This window comes from Microcebus murinus, chromosome 12, assembly GCF_040939455.1.
Source record: "Microcebus murinus isolate Inina chromosome 12, M.murinus_Inina_mat1.0, whole genome shotgun sequence".
Classification (NCBI taxonomy): domain Eukaryota; kingdom Metazoa; phylum Chordata; class Mammalia; order Primates; family Cheirogaleidae; genus Microcebus; species Microcebus murinus.
The window spans coordinates 76606122-76625074 of NC_134115.1; the positions used below are offsets into that span (position 1 = coordinate 76606122).

The 18953-nt window shown below is 52.2% G+C and overlaps 1 protein-coding gene across 1 annotated transcript in view; it reads left to right on the forward strand.

Moving 5' to 3' along the window:
- PAPPA (pappalysin 1) overlaps nucleotides 1-18953 on the forward strand; it is a 244615-nt gene that overhangs the window by 197230 nt on the left and 28432 nt on the right. The window contains exons 16-19 of the mRNA XM_012768795.3: nucleotides 322-532; nucleotides 1232-1403; nucleotides 9976-10123; nucleotides 15346-15455. Of these exons, the coding sequence (XP_012624249.3) occupies nucleotides 322-532; nucleotides 1232-1403; nucleotides 9976-10123; nucleotides 15346-15455 (641 nt within the window). The remainder of the gene's footprint in view (nucleotides 1-321; nucleotides 533-1231; nucleotides 1404-9975; nucleotides 10124-15345; nucleotides 15456-18953) is intronic.

The following is an 18953-nucleotide window of genomic DNA, read 5'->3' on the forward strand; positions in this document are numbered from 1 at the left end:
GGAAAGCAAGGAGGATGGCTTCAAGGACTGTGGAGGTCTCTTTTCTGTGCACCCTGAGAGGTGCAGAATCAGAAGGCAGAAGCCTTGGGTTTGAATGCACTGCAGACGCAGGGGTAATTCGCTCTTCCAGTTTGGGATCCCTCTTCTTTGCGGCAGCCCTCTTAGTCTCCCTAGGCCCCTCAGTTGGAAGTGGAAGGGGTTGCAGTTCCACATGAGGGGTCCTCTGGTTCCTCAAGTCCCCTGAAATCCAGGCAGCCTGTGCATCAGCTCAGCTGCCAGAGCCTCCTCCCTCTGCTAACCCTGCCTGCCTGTCTCCTCCAGGCAACAACAGCCTCCTGGCCTGCATGGAGGACGGGCTGTGGTCCTTCCCCGAGGCCCTGTGTGAGCTCATGTGTCTCGCTCCGCCCCCGGTGCCTAACGCGGACCTCCAGACTGCCCGGTGCCGGGAGAACAAGCACAAGGTGGGCTCCTTCTGCAAGTACAAGTGCAAACCCGGATACCACGTGCCCGGATCCTCCCGGAAGTCGAAGAAGTAAGTGGGGTCGGAAATGCAAACTCACGGGGTCTGGGGAGGAAAACAGTCGAGTCGGGTCTGGCTGCCTGATTGGAAGGAAGCACTCTGTGTCTCTGTGGGAGGCAACGCCAGCCACATATCCCATCCGGTTCTGTGAAAAGCTAGAAGGACATTGTTAATACCATCAGGTCTGGGTCAAACAGAACTAAGTTTAAGTTTCAGCTTGGCCGCTACTGGCTGTGTGATCTCAGGCAAGTGACTTAACTTCTCTGGTCTTCCATTTTTCAATAATGGATGTGATGATAACAGCTGCCACAGAGGGTTGCCGCGAAGAATAAATGAAGATGCGCCTGTAAAGGGCTCGCCAAGTGCCTCGCGCACAGTGGCGGTTCCATCAATGTTGGGTATTAAGAGCGTCATGGTGCCAGCCTCCATCGGAATTCTCTGCAGGAAGGGGGAGACCAGGGGCTGGAGGGGCACGAATTTTATCTCATCTACGTGTATCTGATAGAAAATCTGACGTTTCTGCCTGCTCTTCTGAAGCAGGTCTGGAATGAATTTTCCTTAATCCCTACATATGCCGCCCCGCACCCCATAGAACAGTTAGGGAATCAAGAACGGGAACTGGAAACGTGGGCCAGCCGGTGGTGGTTGGGGAGCGCCTGAGTCTAGCCACGTGGTCCTTGAGACGTCTCCTCTTCCCTCTCTTCCTTGAAGACGGGCCTTCAAGACCCAGTGTACCCAAGACGGCAGCTGGCAGGAGGGAGCATGTGTTCCTGTGACCTGTGACCCCCCTCCACCAAAATTCCACGGGCTCTACCAGTGCACTAACGGCTTCCAGTTCAGCAGCGAGTGTCGGATCAAGTGTGAAGACAGCGATGCCTCCCAGGTAAGCGTACTGGAACCTTAAGACCAACACTCTGGCCTTTTTCTTCTCTGTTTACCAAAGACCAGCCCATTCCTTAAGAACCACCTTCCCCGGGAGACTGTGAGCCTAGGCCCAAAATGTACAAAGGCAAAGTTACCAATGCAGATGTTAAGAAATTGGGCTTTCTTTATCTTCTTTTAGGATCTCTCTGAGCCTCATTTCCCTCCCTACAATGCCGTATTTTATTTATTCAGAGATTCTTAGCTTTGATGTTTTTCTTTTAAGCATTGGAACCCTTATAGAAGAAATCATACATGAAATCCCAGTGTATGAAGTTAATCAAAGTTAAGTTACTCTGATAAGAGTGACAGTCTCTTTTGCCAGTTCTCTGCCACCATCACCACCCATGTTGGTCCTTGAAGTATTTAAAATCACAAGACTACCACTATTTTTAGACATCAATGGGTTCCTGAAGCATGAAGAGAAGGGACCATATTTAGATTAGAAATAGAGTTTTGAGGACTCTGTGGAAGAAAGGGAGGTCAGAAGGAGCTGGCAGGGTGTGAATTTTATCTCGATCCACGTGTAACTGAGAGAAAGCCCAGCACTTTTGCCTGCCTCTGCAGAAGGAGTTCTGTGAATGAGTTTTCCTTAATTCCTACCCCTGCCCCTTGCCACCCAAAAGGATAGGTCGGGAATCAAGAATAGGAAAGGGAAATGACAGGCCGACCAGCTCCAATGAAACCTTAAGTCCACAAGTAGCTCCATCATAACAGAAGCAAACATTTAGAGTTCCTAACCCAAGCCCCATGTTTCTCAGGTGTGCAAGGCTCGTGAGCCAGGTGAGGCCGGCGTTCCATCAGCTGGGCCTCAGTAAGTCTTTGTTAGTCTTCATTATTTAGTAATAATAATGGCACCTCCCAGACGCTGCCAAACCTCCATTCTCACCTCCTCTCTCTCCCTCTCCCCACACCCAAGCAGTTACCACGTCCTCCCTAGTCTCTCTCTAGAACGTCTCCTAAAGCTGTCCTCTTTTGTCCCTAAGGCTGCCACCCTAACTCAGGCCACCATGATCTCTTTCATGGGCCAACACAGCTGCTTCATCATTCCCATGTATGTGTTACTTGCCTCTGCAGCGTGTTCTCCACATTCCAGCCAGAGTGATGTATTTAGGCGGTCACAATAATCCCTTTGCTCAAAGCCCTTCCTGAACCAGAGACCCCCCTCCCCATATCCCTTAGGAAAAAAATGCCAACTCCTTAGAGTGGCCTTCAAGACCACGCCCCCATCACCAGTAGGACTGATGTCCCCTCTCACCTCTGCACCCTCTGCCTGAAACAGTTCTCCTCTCACCTCTCCCAGCTGCCTGCCTCCTCCTCATCCTTCGCAAGTCAGCCCAGGAACCCCTTCCCCTGGGAACCGTTTCCCAGGGTCCTGAGCACGCTGCATTGTAACCGTCTGCTTTTACCTTACAGTCCTACACTGGCTGTGAAACCCCTCACTGCATCCTTAATGGTCCCTGTGCCTTCAGCACTTCGGACAGTGCCAGACACCTAGTAGGTACTCAGGAAATAATCAGTTGAACTAAGGCCACAAGGAAGGGCTGCAACGAACATCCAAGCCAATTTCAACTCAGAGGTTACCCCACCTCCCTCCCCCACCCCCAGCTGACGCAGCGGGCCCCAGCTGAGTCAGAATCTGAATCCAGGCCCCGTCTCCCCAAAACTGTGGACAGGCTGAGTCCCAGGGCCACCATCTGAAGATCCTTGGCTGTACAGGCTCACGGGTGTCCGTGCACGTCTATCTGCGGGAGTCATCCCCATCCTTGATTGCCAGGGAAGCAGAAGCCAGTGCCGGAAGCAGCAAAGGCCAGAGATTACCATGGCCTCTCACAGGCCAATCAGCTTCCCTCTCCCTCCCTTACATAAAGCTGTTGCTAACAGTTACCCAAACCGCTGAGCCAAATAATATTCTGGCCGTGGTCATGTTATCAAACTGAAACCCAGTCTGCCTGGGGCCTGCCAAGTAACTTTCATGGCCAGTTTGTATTTAAAGGAGAGGAAAATGTAAATGTATCAGACGACTCAAGCAGCTCTGTTTGGCAACCGGCACAGAGGCTAGACGCGAAGGAGCAGGGTATTGCCTGTCTGCTCAAAGAATGAGGCGGCGCGTGCCAAATGGGCTCCTAATACAATTGACGTTTCTAGTTTGTACTGAAAATGAATTTCCTCTGCCCTCAGACCGGGAGCCTGGGAGCCAAAGCTAGTATTCACCTCAGATCCCCTCTTGCTTCCTGTAAACACGGCACGTACAGCCCAGAGCATCTTGAAGCCAACGGCTTGTATGGAGCAGGGATTCTTCCTTTCCAAAGAAGTCCCGCGCCCCGACAGGAAAGGATGGGGGGTATTGTAGGAAAGACTCATACGCTCCCTCCCATTGCCACTGAAAGCAAACAAAATCCCCCCTTTCTTTATTGCTTAGGAGCCAGAGGAGAGATGGTTGAAGAAAGGAGTCCTGAGGATGGACAGGAGAAAACAGATTCGAGGCAGGTTCAGGAAGTAAATTTGGCCAGAGCCAGTAGGATACTGGATCTGGAGTCTGAGTTCAAATCCCAGCCTCCCTGGTTTACTAGCTGGAGGACTGGGGCAAGCTACTTAACTCTTTGAGCTTCAGTTTCCTTGTATGTAAATGGGGGGATGAATGCTACCTGCCTGAAAGTTTGTGAGAATTAAATGAGGTAATGAAAGTAGGGTACCCCCTAGGGTGGAGCAGTGCACAACCTATACCACCATACGTGGCAGCCCTGGGGAAGACACAAATGAACTAGCCTGCCTTAAGGTCGTTCCAGTGGAGAGAATCCCTTATGCTCCATGTGGACTCCTAGAAGACCTGGAAACAAAGACAACATATTGAAACTTAGCCCTCTGCTGGCTAGCTCCAAAACTCAGAGAAGGGGCAGCCGTTACTTACTCCAGGCTATGGAGCACTTGAAACAGAGTATGGTGACTGACCAACTAAATACTAAATTTTATTTAATTATAAATAATTCAATGTAAACGTAAATAGCCACACTTGTACGGTGGCTATCATATCGGATAGTTCAGCTCTAGCATCTATAGTGTTCTTGTCCCTCTAAACCAAGACAGAGAACCTTAATACTTTAATAATAACAGCTTTTTTTTTTTTTTTTTTTTTTTGGTGCTGCTGACTTTCTCTTATGTTGACAACTTACAACAAATACTTGAAAAAAAAAGAACATCCCCATTTTACAGATGTGGAGGGAAGACCTGGGGAGGCTCACTTCTTGCCAATGGCTGGGTGGTGTTCAGCCTGATCCCCAACATTTCCAGGGCAGGCTGGAGGCAAAGGGCAGGTGGCCGGGGAGAGGTGCTAATTGTCTCGGGATTCAATCCAGGTCAGATGCTCCTGGGCTAATTGAGGTGATAGCTCAGGCCCAGCTCCTTGTGAGAAGCACTGTTGGGGGCTTTGCGGGAGGTTAGGGGAGAGGCCAGCCTGGGGTTCGTGGGGCACTCGTGCGGCAAGGGAGTGCAAAGGCCGGAGGTGTTCTGTGGTCACAGCGATGCACTTGATGGGGGTCTCAGCGACTCAGCAGGAGCGAGAGAGGACGGGTGGGAACGGAATCCACAGCACACCCGGTTCCGAGCGCGGATCACAGGGGGAGTGCTGTAGAAGCCTTTCTGCCACAGTGGCTTGGAGCCGGCCCTGCCTTTGTGGGCTCTGCCTTGGACAAAGGGCAGCTCACATAAGGACGGCACCCCGGCAAGCAGGGGCAGCTTCCGGTTTCAGAGTTAAATGTTTATGCAAGCACCCAGGGCTCCCTAGAGCAGGTCAGAAAAGTAGCAGACCCACGTGACGTCAGAGTCAGGTAGACCTCAGAGACCCCCACTGCAACCCACTTATTTTATGGATGAGACCACTAAAGCCCTAAAAGGAAAAGGGACTTACACTGGGTCATGCGGGTTACCGGTAGAGCCAGGTAGTAAACCAAGTCGCTACACAAACCACATTTTCTACCCATCCTCTCTCCTGGGGCTGCACGTCATCCCCACATGGAAGCGAAATCCATGGGAGAGCATTGGCTGGGAACAGAGGTGAACGATTAACAGTGGCTGCAATTAATTTATATGCCAAGCACCGGGCTGAGTGCTTTACACACAGATAGCTTCATTTAAGCCCATGGCATCTGACATTACTGTCCCATTTTGCAGATGAGGAAGCTGAAGTTCAGTGGGTAAACTGTTATACGGTGTGGAACGGAGAGTCCTGTTTTTAGGTCAGGCTGCCTCCAAAACTGAACCATCTATCTCTTGCATTCACTGCCTTGTTCTGTCTTGCTCTGATGCCACTGCATTTCTCTCTGCCATGATTTTATTTTCACTTCTACTAAGGAGAAGAAGCCCAATTCTATTTCTCCCCTCCGTCCTCCTCAATTCCTTCCCCTCCATCGTAGTACAGGCTCTGGCATTGGCAGCCTCTGTGACTCAGGCACGTTGCCCCCCCTTTCGGGCTGCTGTCATTTCTACAGTGCACTGCTGGTTGGGTTGGCTTTGAAGTTCTCTGCGAGACAGTATGTGCGAGCAGTTAAGAGTCTTAGCTAACACGTACAGGGCCCAGCGTGTGCACGTGTTCAGCTTTAAATGCTTCACATAAACCGACTCACATGACGCTCATGGCAACTCTTTCAGGTAGTGAACTTCATGCCCAGTTAGCGGTCAAGGATATTGAAGCACAGAAGAGTTACGGAACTTCCCCAAACCCACACGGCTAGGACATTGCAGAGCTGGCGTTTGAACCTAGGCAGTTTGACTTAAGTCCTTGCTCTTCATCATTGCGTTAGCATCACTCAAAACTCACTTTTTCACTTCTTATCTGAGACTCAGTTTTGAAATCTGTAAAAAGGGCATCATATCTAGTCTACTACATTGTTAAAAGGATTTTTTAAACACTGGGCATGTAATAGGTATTCGATAATACTATCATATGTCTTCAGCTTTTTGTGGATCTGTGTAGCTAAAACGGTAGGAGATTAAGAGAGACTGCAGCATGCTTTTTTAGAGACAGATGCATTGGCACAGAGAGGCAAACTGTTTTGCTATGGGAAGGCCAGCCCTCTTGTGAGGGATTTCACCGCAGCACGCAGAATTGTGCATTCAGAGCTGAACATACTCAGTCAGTTCCCTGACAACACCTGGAAAAAGTAGTCTCTGTTTTTCCCAGATTGGATCCTTATCAACGTCCGGTCTTCTCTGGTCAAACTAGACTCGGTCAGCAGGGATCTACTTTGAAAGACCGCACCACGTGGTAGGCAGGTGCTGAGCACACCGAGATCTAGTGCTAAAGAAAGATTTGAAGATCCAGAGAGGCTCCAGAAAGTCTGCTGTACAGTGCACACAGCAAGGGCAAGGGTGTGGAGGTGGGGCAGCAGGAGAAGGTTGCAGGAGAGACCAGGTGATTCACTGACTAGAAGGAAAGATATGTGCATAGCAAGAGAGACATGGCAAGAAATGTCATCTGGATTTCACTGTGGAAGCCTGGAGTGCCAGACTACCAGTGTGCCTCATTCTGAAGGCTAAGGTGTCTTAGAAGAAGAGTGTCATAATTTTTTAAAGCAGATTTAGCAGGAGAAAGTGCCAGATGAACTGGGAAGGAGAGAGAAAAACCAGAGGCAGCAAGACCAATGCTTTAGGCTCCCACCTTTCGTCCACGGTGGGGACCTTCCCAGTCTGAAACTCCCTGAGCAGCTTCGGACTAGTTCGAATACATTCTCTGCTGCAAACCAGCCTCTCCAGCCAGCGCTGGCCCACGCAGTGCTGAGATCTGCGGCCCTTCAGGGGCTGGAGGCCAAACGCATCATAGACCCAGGCCAAGGCTCCAGGAAATTGGGGTCAATTTCCCACTCCCCCGAGGGCCCAGCAGAATCATGGGGCCTAGAGCCTGGGGCCCTGAGAAGGAGAGTCTGGGTTCTCTGGAGCCGCATGAAGCTGCATAAATTTGCCATAAGCCCACACAGAACCTCTGGGAGTAGACTCTGCAAGTTGCCCTGCAGCTGCGTGCTCTGCGTGGGCCACCCTTCTTCCAAGACCGGAGAGGTTCCCACTGCAATCACACCCTCCTCCTGCTGGCCCAGGAGAGGCCTGGAGAGGGGTTTCCTTTCTCTTCTGAATCCTGTCTCTTTGCAGCTGTTTTCTCAGACAGGGAGCGTCAGCCTGCATCAGCCCTTTTAAAGAAATTATTCATTTCCTCATGCATGCACTCATCATTTATTCCCTCATTCATTCATTCCTTTATTGGCCCGCTTGTGCCTTTAGTTCCTCATCCATGCATTCACTTATTTTCTTGTTCCTTAATAATATTCATTCCATTGCTTTCTGCAGATTCATTCCATCTTTTGTTAAACAAACAATTCTTGAATGAACAACAACAACAAAAATCTATTGAGTGATGAATGAATACACTTAACAGCCAGTACCTGGTAGGCATTGTAAAAGGTGCTGAGGACACAAGGATGGATAGGGCACCCACCTGGGCCTCGAGGAGCCCACCATCTAGCTGGGGAATGGTGGTAAATGAAAAGGTAATGCTGTGTCAAAGATGGTAAGGTAGCGCCCCATGCAGAATCAGAGCGGCATTAGGATGGGAGGGGTCATGCCAGATAAGGTGTCTGCCAGGTGGACGGGGTGGGGGGCGAGCATAGAAAACATGCCAGACAGAAGGAGCAGCAAGCACAAAAGCACAGCATCTGGTGCCTTCAGGAGTGCAGGATAGGCCAGGCGTGGTGGCTCACGCCTGTAATCCTAGCACTCTGGGAGGCCAAGGCGAGTGGATTGCTGGAGGTCAGGAGTTCAGAACCAGCCTGAGTGAGACCCCGTCTCTACCAAAAATAGAAAGAAATTAATTGACCAACTAAAAATATATATACAAAAAATTATCCAGGCATGGTGGCACATGCCTGTAGTCCCAGCTACTCAGGAGGCTGAGGCAGGAGGATTGCTTGAGCCCAAGAGATTGAGGTTGCTGTGAGCCAGGCTGATGCTACAGCACTCACTCTAGCCTTGGCAACAAAGTGAGACTCTGTCTCACAAAAAAAAAAAGTGTGCAGGTTAATGAAGCCAAGGTTCAAGGTTGGTGGTGGTGTGGAGAGCAGTGACCTGAAAATTAGGCGGAGTTAAGGCTGGGGGCACAGGAGTGTGAACAGAAGCTGAAGGTCACCAGGAGCCATGGCGTAGGTTTCTGCACTGTGAGGCACAGTCAGCTCCTCTGGCCTCATGTCGAGTTTCTCATCTTATAAGCCTCAAAGGAGAGAGTATGTAGCTCGTTCTCAGATGTTTCAGAAGATGGCCCCCCTGCATAGAAACCATCTAGGGTTCTCCATTTCTTTTGGGTGGGGTACAAACTCTTCAAATTGGCATTTAAGGCCCACGCCTTATCTGCTCTACCAGCTCACTGTCCCCTCTTCCACCCCTGAGTCATAGAACCAGAGCCACACCAGGCTGTTCCGAACTTGTGACACTTTCTTGCATTTGCACAGGCCTTTCCACCTTCCGGGAATGTCTTTCTGTTCCTTTTCTGCCTGAGATTCTAACCATCCTTGGAAACCTTTTTCCATATAGCACCTCCTCTAAGAGGCCTTCCCTGGTTGCCTACTCACAACCAGTAACTCTTCCCTGTATGCTCAGCACTGGGGTGGCACCTCCCTTGTGTCACCAGGCACAGTCACAGGTCATAGACGTAGCTCACTGCTCACACCATGAGTGCCTTTCCCACCAGCCCAGCGGGGCAGGTACTCCTCTCTTTACCTTTATACCCACAGAGCTAGACAGAGAATTCAAATCATCCTTGAATTCAGTGTTAGTCCTGAAATACTTACATAGAAGGCCTCTCATTGGAATCTGGGAGGTTGCAAGGGGGCTTGGAAGAGGGACGACGTCTTACAGAAGATTAAGAAACTATAGATCACCCATTTTAAAGAATTGTAAGGGGAGCACAGATAGAAGTACCCCCACACCATCCTCTTGGTGCCATTGTTAATGACATGGGTTGGAACGGAATGGAAGGGGAGGGAAGGAAGGAAATTCCTTGGAAGAAAAAGCTTCGCAGCTGGGCCCAGGCTACATGACGCAGGACACCGCTTCTCACTGTTTAAGAGGAAGCCAGCTCTGGCGCACCCCTGTCTTCTCATGAGCCCATGCTCTTTCCTGCTGTGTCAGTGAGGAAACTGATGGACCCCTATCTTCTCCGTTAAAAAACAAACACACAACACAGATCAAAACTGTAATTGCTCTGATTGAAATTGCTGAAAGATTACTGAACTAGGACCTGTGAGTTAGACTCTCTGGAAAGCCCTGAGCAAGTTTCTCCTCCTCTGGGTCCTCAGTTTCCCCATCTCTCAAACAGAGATACCAACAGCACCTCTCTTTCAGAGTGATTGAGTTTCAGCCATCATTAAGAAATTGTGTTGGAACACTGCAGAGCTCTGGGGAGATGAGAAATCGTTTCCTGTTTTATTCTGGGAGGCTTATCCTGTGGGGAGCTGGCGTCTCTCTTGGTCCTGACTCTGTTTCTGTGTGTCCAGGGCCGCGGGAGCAACGTCATACACTGCCGCAAAGATGGCACCTGGAGCGGCACCTTCCACCTCTGCCAGGAGATGCAAGGCCAGTGCTCGGCCCCGAACCAGCTCAACAGCAACCTCAAACTGCAGTGCCCCGACGGCTATGCCATAGGTACGAGGGGCCGAGAGGGGAGCCGGGGAAGAGGGCACGGCCTTCTAAGAACTCAGGGGTAGTACCCTGAGACCAGAAAGAGAGTCAGGAACAGGGATGTGGTGACGCCTTGGGGAGTGAGTGTGTACAGTTATACCAGAGAACAGAAAAGCTGTCAGGTGCCAGCGGGGGGTGGGGGTGGGGGTGGGGCACAGAAGGCTCCCAGAGGAAGGGGTGCTTACACAAGGATCCAAATGGCATTATTGGGCAAGAAATGGTGTTCCAGACAGAAGGAACCATATGACCAAAAAGCAGGAGCTATGAAAGCACATGTCATATGTAAGGGAGCAAGAACATCCAGTGTGGCTGCTTTTATTAGTGGATCTTAAAATTTGCATCGTACTAAGCAACCGTGAGTACCTGGTATGGGCCAGGCCCTGCATGCAGCACTCTCGCAAGGCATTGTATCTGACCCTCACAATAACCCTTAACAGGTGAGGAATTTAAAACTTGAAGGGGTGATGGAACATGCCCCCTAGTCCTGAGAGTGGTGCTACTCCAAGGCCTGACTTCTTTCCATGGCGTTTCAGCTGCCCCCAAGGGAGGATCAATAGCATTTTCAAAATCCTCCTTGTGCAGTGACGGGCCAGCTCGAGAAATGCACGCGGTGAGAGGAGACAAGCTGGGGTTTGATGCCAGCGATGTGCCTGGTTGAGACCGGGCTCCTGGACGGATGCATCAATCACAAGCCCGCAGCGTTCTGGAGAACTCGGAGTGCATGGAGTCTGACCTCATTTAAGGGCAGGGAGGCTGACCTCTTGGGCTGATTCCCTAATTGACCATGATGAAAAGCCCAGGGAATTGAATGTCCTTTCTCATGGCCAATGTGATTTATGGGGCAGTTGCCAGGGGTGTCTGGCGGAGAAGGTCATCTGAGCGTGCACAGAACGATTCGGACCTTACACAGCCAGCAGCCCTGGGCACCCTGACCAGGAGAGCTGCTGAGAGATGGGGTCTCATGGATCCTGACAGTATAGGGTTTCTAGAAGGTTGGGGCAACAGGTGAGGCCACGGCAAGCAGCACTGGCTGCTCCGAACCAAGGCCCAAACTTCTCTTTTCCATCATGCCTGACAAGTGTGTGTGTGACTCTGGACTCGTGTGTCTGTGATGGGGTCCCTACCTCTAGCTCAACCGGAATGTGTAGGTGAATATTTGGTCAGACTCTTAACTGGCATTGGGTGGCCTTGTAAAAAAAAAAAAAAAAAAAAAAAAGGATGATTAAGAAGTGGCCTTTATCAAAAACTACAAAAACGGATTCCCTGTATGTCTACACCAGGCGTCCTCAAACTACGGCCTGCCGCCTAGCACATTTATCCAGCCCTCCGGGTGTTTTTGCCGCTGCTGCCTGTCCTGCTTAGCAGCCGACTCATCCCAGGCCCATAATGCGCGCTCTCCAACGGTCTGAGGGACAGTGAACTGGCCCCTGTTTAAAAAGTTTGAGGACCCCTGGTCTACACCCACTGATACATTCAAATATATTTACATATGCGTAGGTAAACACACATCACAAGCAGAAATGCTCCATAACCAGATGTAGCCCCAGACACACACACACCCACACACACACACACACACACACACACACACATCACATAGTAAGCTCATGCCTGGCACCTACACTCAGCCAAACACATACAAGTACATCATGCATACACACACACACACACACACACACACACACACACACACAGGTAGCATATAAACCTACACACAGCACACACACACAATATACAAGTACATATTCATTATGGAGATGAACACATCTCATGCCCTGAAACATGTCAAACATGCAGAAAGATGCACAGAATGCACGCGGATCTCACACACATGTTTACACAGCTACGTCATACAGCCACATTGCGTGTGTGCTGCATGCATATGTCACAACCACATGCAAACAGCACAATGCCCGGTTCCCTGCTCTCCCTTCCAGTGGTGGAGAGAGAGAGGAAGAGGTGGAATGGGGGGGCTTCTTTACCCACTGGGATTTTTCATGGTCTAAGCAGAACGGGAAAGAAATCTGTATGCTATTGGAACCCGAATTTTCCTCCCTACCCGGTACCCCATGTTTCCGTGGCCAGATGCCTTGCTCCCAGATGCCCATCTTTCGAATGTGGCACCTAGGCCTGGTGGCACTAGGTAGGGGGGCATGTGGCAGGGGCGGCAGAGAGAGAAAAAGGTGCACAGGGAGCCAGAGGGAGCAACTGGAAGGAAAGTGGGGAAAACAGCTCCCCCCACCCTACTCCCCACTTCCCAGCGCCCCTCACATCCACTTCCCAGGCTGACCTCCTCCCAAGCCAAGCCCCCACATCACGGGAAGGGTGCATGAGAGGTCTCCTAAGTAGGGGTGAGGTGCATGCCGGGCTCGGGGGGGGGGGGGCTGGGGGCACATTCTGGAGTCACCCAGCCCGGCTCCCCTTGCGTGCCTCCCCCAGGCAGCCACAGAAAGTTGCTGTCACTGCTGCTGCTGCCGCCAGCGCTGCCACCCTCCCTGCACCTCCCGGGAAGGAGAGGCGGGGCCTGGTGAGCTCACCACTGTGTAATGATGCCAATTACGGCTCATATGTCACAACACAGCAGCCTGGGCCTGAAGCCCTGGAGCCCAGGCGTGGGGCAGGGGACCTGCAAGGAGGAAGACGCAGAGAGAGAGGGATGAAGACAGGACTGCTGCCCAGGACAGCAGGGCCTCCTGTTTGGATCAGAGTTTTCCCCATTTTTCCCCTCCCGTTGGATAGGGATAGCCTTTGTCTATGGCTCAGAGGCTATATCTTCTTTTTGTTCAAAATAATATTTATTATCACAGCCTTGTCTCATCTTTGCTCCCTAAAACTCCTTCAGAACTGGTCTCATGACAAAACATGCACCAGTGAGCAGTTTCTCTGACTGCTTAGGAGTTTTTGTCTTATTCTTATCACTCATCCTTTTTGCCTTTTTGCATTTCCCCATTTCTTTTCTCTCCCCACCCCTCCCTCGTCTCTGCCCCTCCAACCTCTGTCTTCCTCTTCCCTCTCTGTGGGGCTGCACTGCCTGGAGGTGGGGCTGGGAAGTCTGCAGATGTGGGTCTTTAGCCATGGCTCTCTCCTCGCCAGTTCTATACCCCGAGCTCTGTGCCCTTAACCCTCTCCCCTGTGAAATAGGCTTGATGACACCTGCCTCCTAGAGCCACACTTGCAGGGAAATGAGGGGACACAGGAAAACTACCTAGCAGGGCCAGGAATCCGCCCCCTTCAGGCTCAGGGTCCCCATGGCTAAAGTGCAGAGGCTCTACACAGTGTCCAGAACCTGCCACTTCACCCTTGCCCCTCTGCAGACCTTGTGGGTCCCTTAGACTAAAGAAGGTGATAAGATGGCAACAGGAAGGGCATTAGATGCATTATATGTGTATGTATGTGTATATGCCTTATGTATATTGCATATTTATGTATGTATGTATATGCACATGTGTGTGTGTATATATATGCATGTTGTATATACATTTGGAAGGAGGCCTTTAAAATGACTAATAGAATAGGATATTTAAAGGAAAGATTTGACTTGCTCCTAGTGAACCATTTAGTGTTTGGAGGGTGCTTTTGACACTAAGACAGAGAAATGACCTCCTTAGGGTCTGGTCAGTTCTGACAAGTTGTCTTTGCCTACACAAATGAGTACCTCTTTGGAATGCTGAGGACAGCTGGAGATAGGCCTGGATTTCAGGAGACCTCAGAATGTGTGAGGTCAGGGTGGAGAACAAATGAGCCAAACTATAGTGTGCTGGCCAACCCACAAGGGGAAAGTCAACTGTCTTCCCTAGAAGTTCTGGATGGAGGACCAGCCCTATCACCATTAGTTACCCACACTTTCATTGACTCATGACCTGACTTTAAAAATTCCTCTATCCATTAAATCCACCATTCACTCATTCACTTATCCATTTATGCATTTACTTCCCCCTCCTTAAGATACCTAAATGCCTTCATCATTCACTTTTGCGCCATTCATTCATCCATTCATCCACTCGTCTCCCCATCCATTGATGAGCTCATTCACTCATTGTCTCTCACACTCCTTTCTTAAGTACTTGCTGAGTGCCTACCCTCTGCGTGCACAGTGCCAGGCTCTGGGCACAGAACGGGGAGTGTGGACTATGCTGGCTCCATAGAGTGACGATCTAGCAGGGAAGAGAGCTACTGACAACAGTCACCACACAAATGGAAAGCGGTCACATGACAAATGCTGGGACAGGCACCTAGGAGGGGATTGGCCAGTCAGGGAACCGTGGAGGTCTTCTCCAAGCAAGCAGCACTCGCACAGACATCTATAATAAGATCACTAGAGATGCACTAGTCGAAGAGGAGTGGGAAGGATCTTGAAGGCACGGGGAGGGCTGGGGTGAAACTCTGGGGAAAGAGAAGCCTGAGGACTCAGCAGCTGGCTCTGCGTTTATGTGCTCATCCTTCACTCGGCCGATGCTCATGGAGCTCTCTGGGATGTCAGGCACCGGATTAGACTCAGAGATGAACTGACCACATCCCTGCTCTCCTAGGTAGGGCAACATGCTTAACTGCGGGAAGGAGGCGCAGAGGGTGAGGCCAAGAGCAGAGCGAGGCTCCTCAGTGCCCAGCAGAGCTGGAGACCAGGTGCAGCAAGGCATGCAAACACGGAGTGCTCTCACTCCACTGCAGAAATCAGGGCAGACTTCTTGGAGGAGTTGAACTGGGCCCTGAGGGACTGATAAAACTCGGTCGAGGGAAGGCAGGTCAGGGGGAGGTTTCAGGAGACAGGCAGAATAGGAGCAGAAGCCCAGAGGCTGGGAAGTGTGGGGCTCAGATGGAAAACCAAGTGCGGTTCAGTCCCGTCGCATCAACCAAAGCGTGAAGGCGCTTAGTGGGAGGAGAGAGTGACCAGACCACACAGCAGGCACTGAAGGCCCAGCAAAGAAGGTTGCACTTTGTCCTGGGTGTGGGGAGCCCTGGACAGGTTTCTGAGCAGACAAGGAGCATGACCCGACTAGGCTGAGGCTCGAGGGTGGCGGTGGGTGCTGGCTGGATTGGAGACAAGTGAATGGAGTCGGGGAGACCAGGGGTGGTCCTGCCTGGGGAGCTCACTCCTTTCCGCTGCCCTGAGGTTGGGACGGCTATGTCCACTGGGGACCCTGGAGCCTGGGAGCTGAGCTGCCACCTCAAACTGTGCTTTCCCTCAGGGTCGGAGTGTGCCACCTCGTGCCTGGACCACAACAGCGAGTCCATCATCCTGCCCATGAACGTGACCGTGCGTGACATCCCCCACTGGCTGAACCCCACGCGGGTCGAGGTGAGTGGCCAGGGCCCCCTACTATGGCTAAGGGGAGGGAGATGACAGTGTGGAGCACCTACTGTGTCCCTTCACACCCATTATTTCATTTGACCCTCGCACCTGCCCTGGGGGCAGGGGGGGTTGTTCACAATCATTCCTCCAGTCCTTATTTATTTAATACTTTCTCCCTGTCAGGCCCTTTATCTATTGTCTCACTGAATGCTGATGACAGCCTAGGAATTTGAGTCCCTGTAAACTGATGTCCCTAGTTTACAGATGGGGAAACGGGCACCAAGAACAGAGGTGGGGAGCACGGAGCCAGGTCAGACTTTCTGACGGCGAAGTCCAGACTTGTAAGAATGGTGCCGCCTGGCTTCTCTGGCCCCCTCCCGTAGCCTTCCACTTCCCATAGCCTGGCTTCCCGGTATCTTTCTCCAGGCTTTACCTGTTTTGGGGAAAGCAAGTCATATACAAAGCTAGCAACACCTGTTGTTGGTGGAGCACCCACCTTGTCCGTGTGCCGGGCGCTGAGCTCCACGACTGCGTTTAGACCTCAGGACAGCTGTGGGGGGGAGGGGCTTTGTCTGCATTCCCTGCTTGTGGACGCTGAGATCTTGGAAGTGACGTGATGGGCCCAGAGCAAGGGCTCAAACACAAACCCGAGTGCAGGCCCCGTGTGCCCCCCGCAGTGCCAGGCTGCTGTGCCCCCGGCCGGGTGACCGTGGAGGCCCCCGTCTTGGGCAGCAGCAGTTTGACTTTGAGGTTGGCTAGTCCCACTTTCCCTGTGTCGCCCCATCAGTGGGGTCCCCCAGAGCAGAGCTGACGTGGGCCGGGCTCTTGTCCTCCAGGGCATTGCGGATCCCCAAGCTCATGCATGGCTCTGGGCATCAGCTCCTCGCCCTGGAGGAAGCGAGAGAAGGGGGCAGGGTGGGTGCAGGCGGGGTGCAGCCACACGCCTCTCTGCCAGTCCCCTGCCCGTGGTGCTGAGAGGCCCTGCCACGCAGGGAGCTGCTGTCTGCCCGCCTGCTGCAGATTGCACTCCGGATAGCTGGCAGAACCCAATACTGGGTGTACGGTTTCTCAAATGAGCCGAGAGCTCAGTTGCCAGGACTTACTCAGCACTCGGGGCACACGGACCTGGCCAGGCCCCCTCCACTCATCCGTAGACCCAGCATTCTCCTCTCTTTCCACCTCCCTCTTTCTCTTCTGCTCTCTTTTCCTGTCTCTATCTCTCCACCTTCACTTCCTTTTTCCTGCCTATTTCTCTCCCTCCTTCTCCTAGTGTCTCTTTCACCTTGTTCTGCCTCCCTCCTTCCCTCCCGTACTCCTTTTCCCTCTGTCACCATCCCCTCTCTCTCAATCTCTGTCTCTCTCTCTCTCTCTCTCTGCCTCTCCTCACATCCACAAGACAGCCCTGTCTCCCTCACCTCCAGCTCCATCATCTGTTTCCTCCACCTCGACGTGCCTGTCCCCACTCCTAGTCCAGAGTCCCCACATGGCTTCGCCGCCAAGGCCCCGGCGTCTGCTGACACGTGCAGGAGCATGCGCGGAGCCCAGACGTCAGCATCTGAAGGCAGCTGGCGATCCCCAAGTACAAGCCCCGCCATTGCACAGATGGGGAAACTGAGGATCACAGAGGGAGGGGACTGGGCCAGGGTCACACAGGCAGTACGGCTGGAACACAAGCCAGGACTCCTGATGGGCAGCTCCTTCCGTGCCACCAGCTTTCCTCCCTTAGCCCCCAACCCCACACCCCCCAGGGCGGCAAGTGAGTCTTCTCACGTGCAGAGCCAACGCGGGAGGCCTCCCTCTCGCCCCAGTAGCGCAGGTCTTCTTGGCCCGGCCCAGCCTCCCACCAGAGCCCTTTTCCCTACCCCTGGGTGAATTCCCACCCTTCCCTCTGTGAGCCCTAAAGAGTTCAGTTATAATTCACTGTGAAATAAATCCAGGGATTTGAAAGCCTGCGAGCTCCCCCTCCCCACCCCCCGTGGCCCACCCGCTGCCCGCCCGCCCCAGCCCCCACCCAGCTCCCTGGTCTGCCTGCCTTTATTGATGCCGGCCTACCGAGAGAACCGTAACGAGGTTCAGACCTCCACCGGTCTCTGGAGGCCTCATTATCCAGGAGGAAAAAAAATGTGGTAGAAAAAGGGAGGAGGGCGAAGGGCAGAGATTGATGATTTCCAGGAATAAAGCAGAAAAGCTGGCCTCTGCTGCACCCTTGCCCCGTGTGCGGCGAGAGCTACAGAAATAGCGCGGCGTTTCCAGGCCAGAGGCGGCCCTGGCCGGCTCCTCTGCTTTTGGAGGGTCTGCCTGCAGCCCCGGTACACGGAGGATGGCTGGGCTGAGGCTCTGCCCCGTCGCCACCACCTTTGTCCCTGGGGTAAGAGAGTGAGAGGTGAGAACTGGCATTTAAAGGACGCCCACCGTGGCCAGGCGCTGGGTCGGGCACTTCCCACCCTTTATTTATGCTGCCACCCACACCCCCAGCACACCCACACGCATGACCCTCCAAGGCGGGCCTCTTCTCGCTTCCAGTGGAGGAAACAGAATCTCAGTGACGAGAGCCACTCACCCAAGAGGAGTGGAAGAGAGAGCCCCGGGCCGGGCTGGTGCCGCAGTGGACGCTGGCTGTCCCTGCAGGCTCTGCGGAACGCAGTAATAATAATAAAGGCACGCGAGACCTTCGCCGATCGCTTACCAGGGATGTGCTGGCAAACGTGTAACAACTGGCTCCCCACAAAACTCCCATTGGTAGCATTTGCCAATTTCTGGGATATGAATACTCCCACCGTGGCGGATTTTAGGGTTTCCAAATTGCCATCGCTGAACGCAAAGTTGGGAGGATGCAAGCACTGTTGGCTCTCCGTGAGCCCGTGCTAGCCGGCCGCGGCCCCCTGCTGGCACTTACCCAAGCCAGACTCTGTTTCAAGCACTTGACTTGTAGGGACACGTATGAAGGGATTGGGGACTACTTGGATGAGTAGGATATCAACAGTGAGATCGTGTGTCGTGACAAGTGCACCAGGACGGTGAGCTTTGTGACCACCTGCGTGTGCAGGACAGTGGGCGTCTTATCTGCCATGGCCCCTCCCTCCGTGCCTGGAGCTCAGTAGATGCTTCCTAAATGCTTCTGTTGCTGAGTCAGGTGGCCAAAGGTCCAGTCTAAGCCCTGGAACCTTCCTGCTGCATGTCCTGGGGAAAATCATCTCACTTTGTTGGGCTGTGGTTTCCCCGTTTGTGAAACGAGTGTCAGGCCTCGCATGGGGTTCACAACGCCAAACGCCAGCAGCACCAGGCAGGTAGATAAACGGGTGACGCAGGCCTAGCGTGCTATTTTGTATATTAAACACAGGCCTATTATTAAGATTAGTGGAGGTAGTTTTGCCTACAAATATTTCAGAAAGACAGAAGACTTATAGAAAAATATAACAAACACTCATAGACCTACTACCCAACTTAAGGAATAGAACTTGACAGGTAGCGTTGAAGTTCTTTTTATTGAGATAGAACTTACAT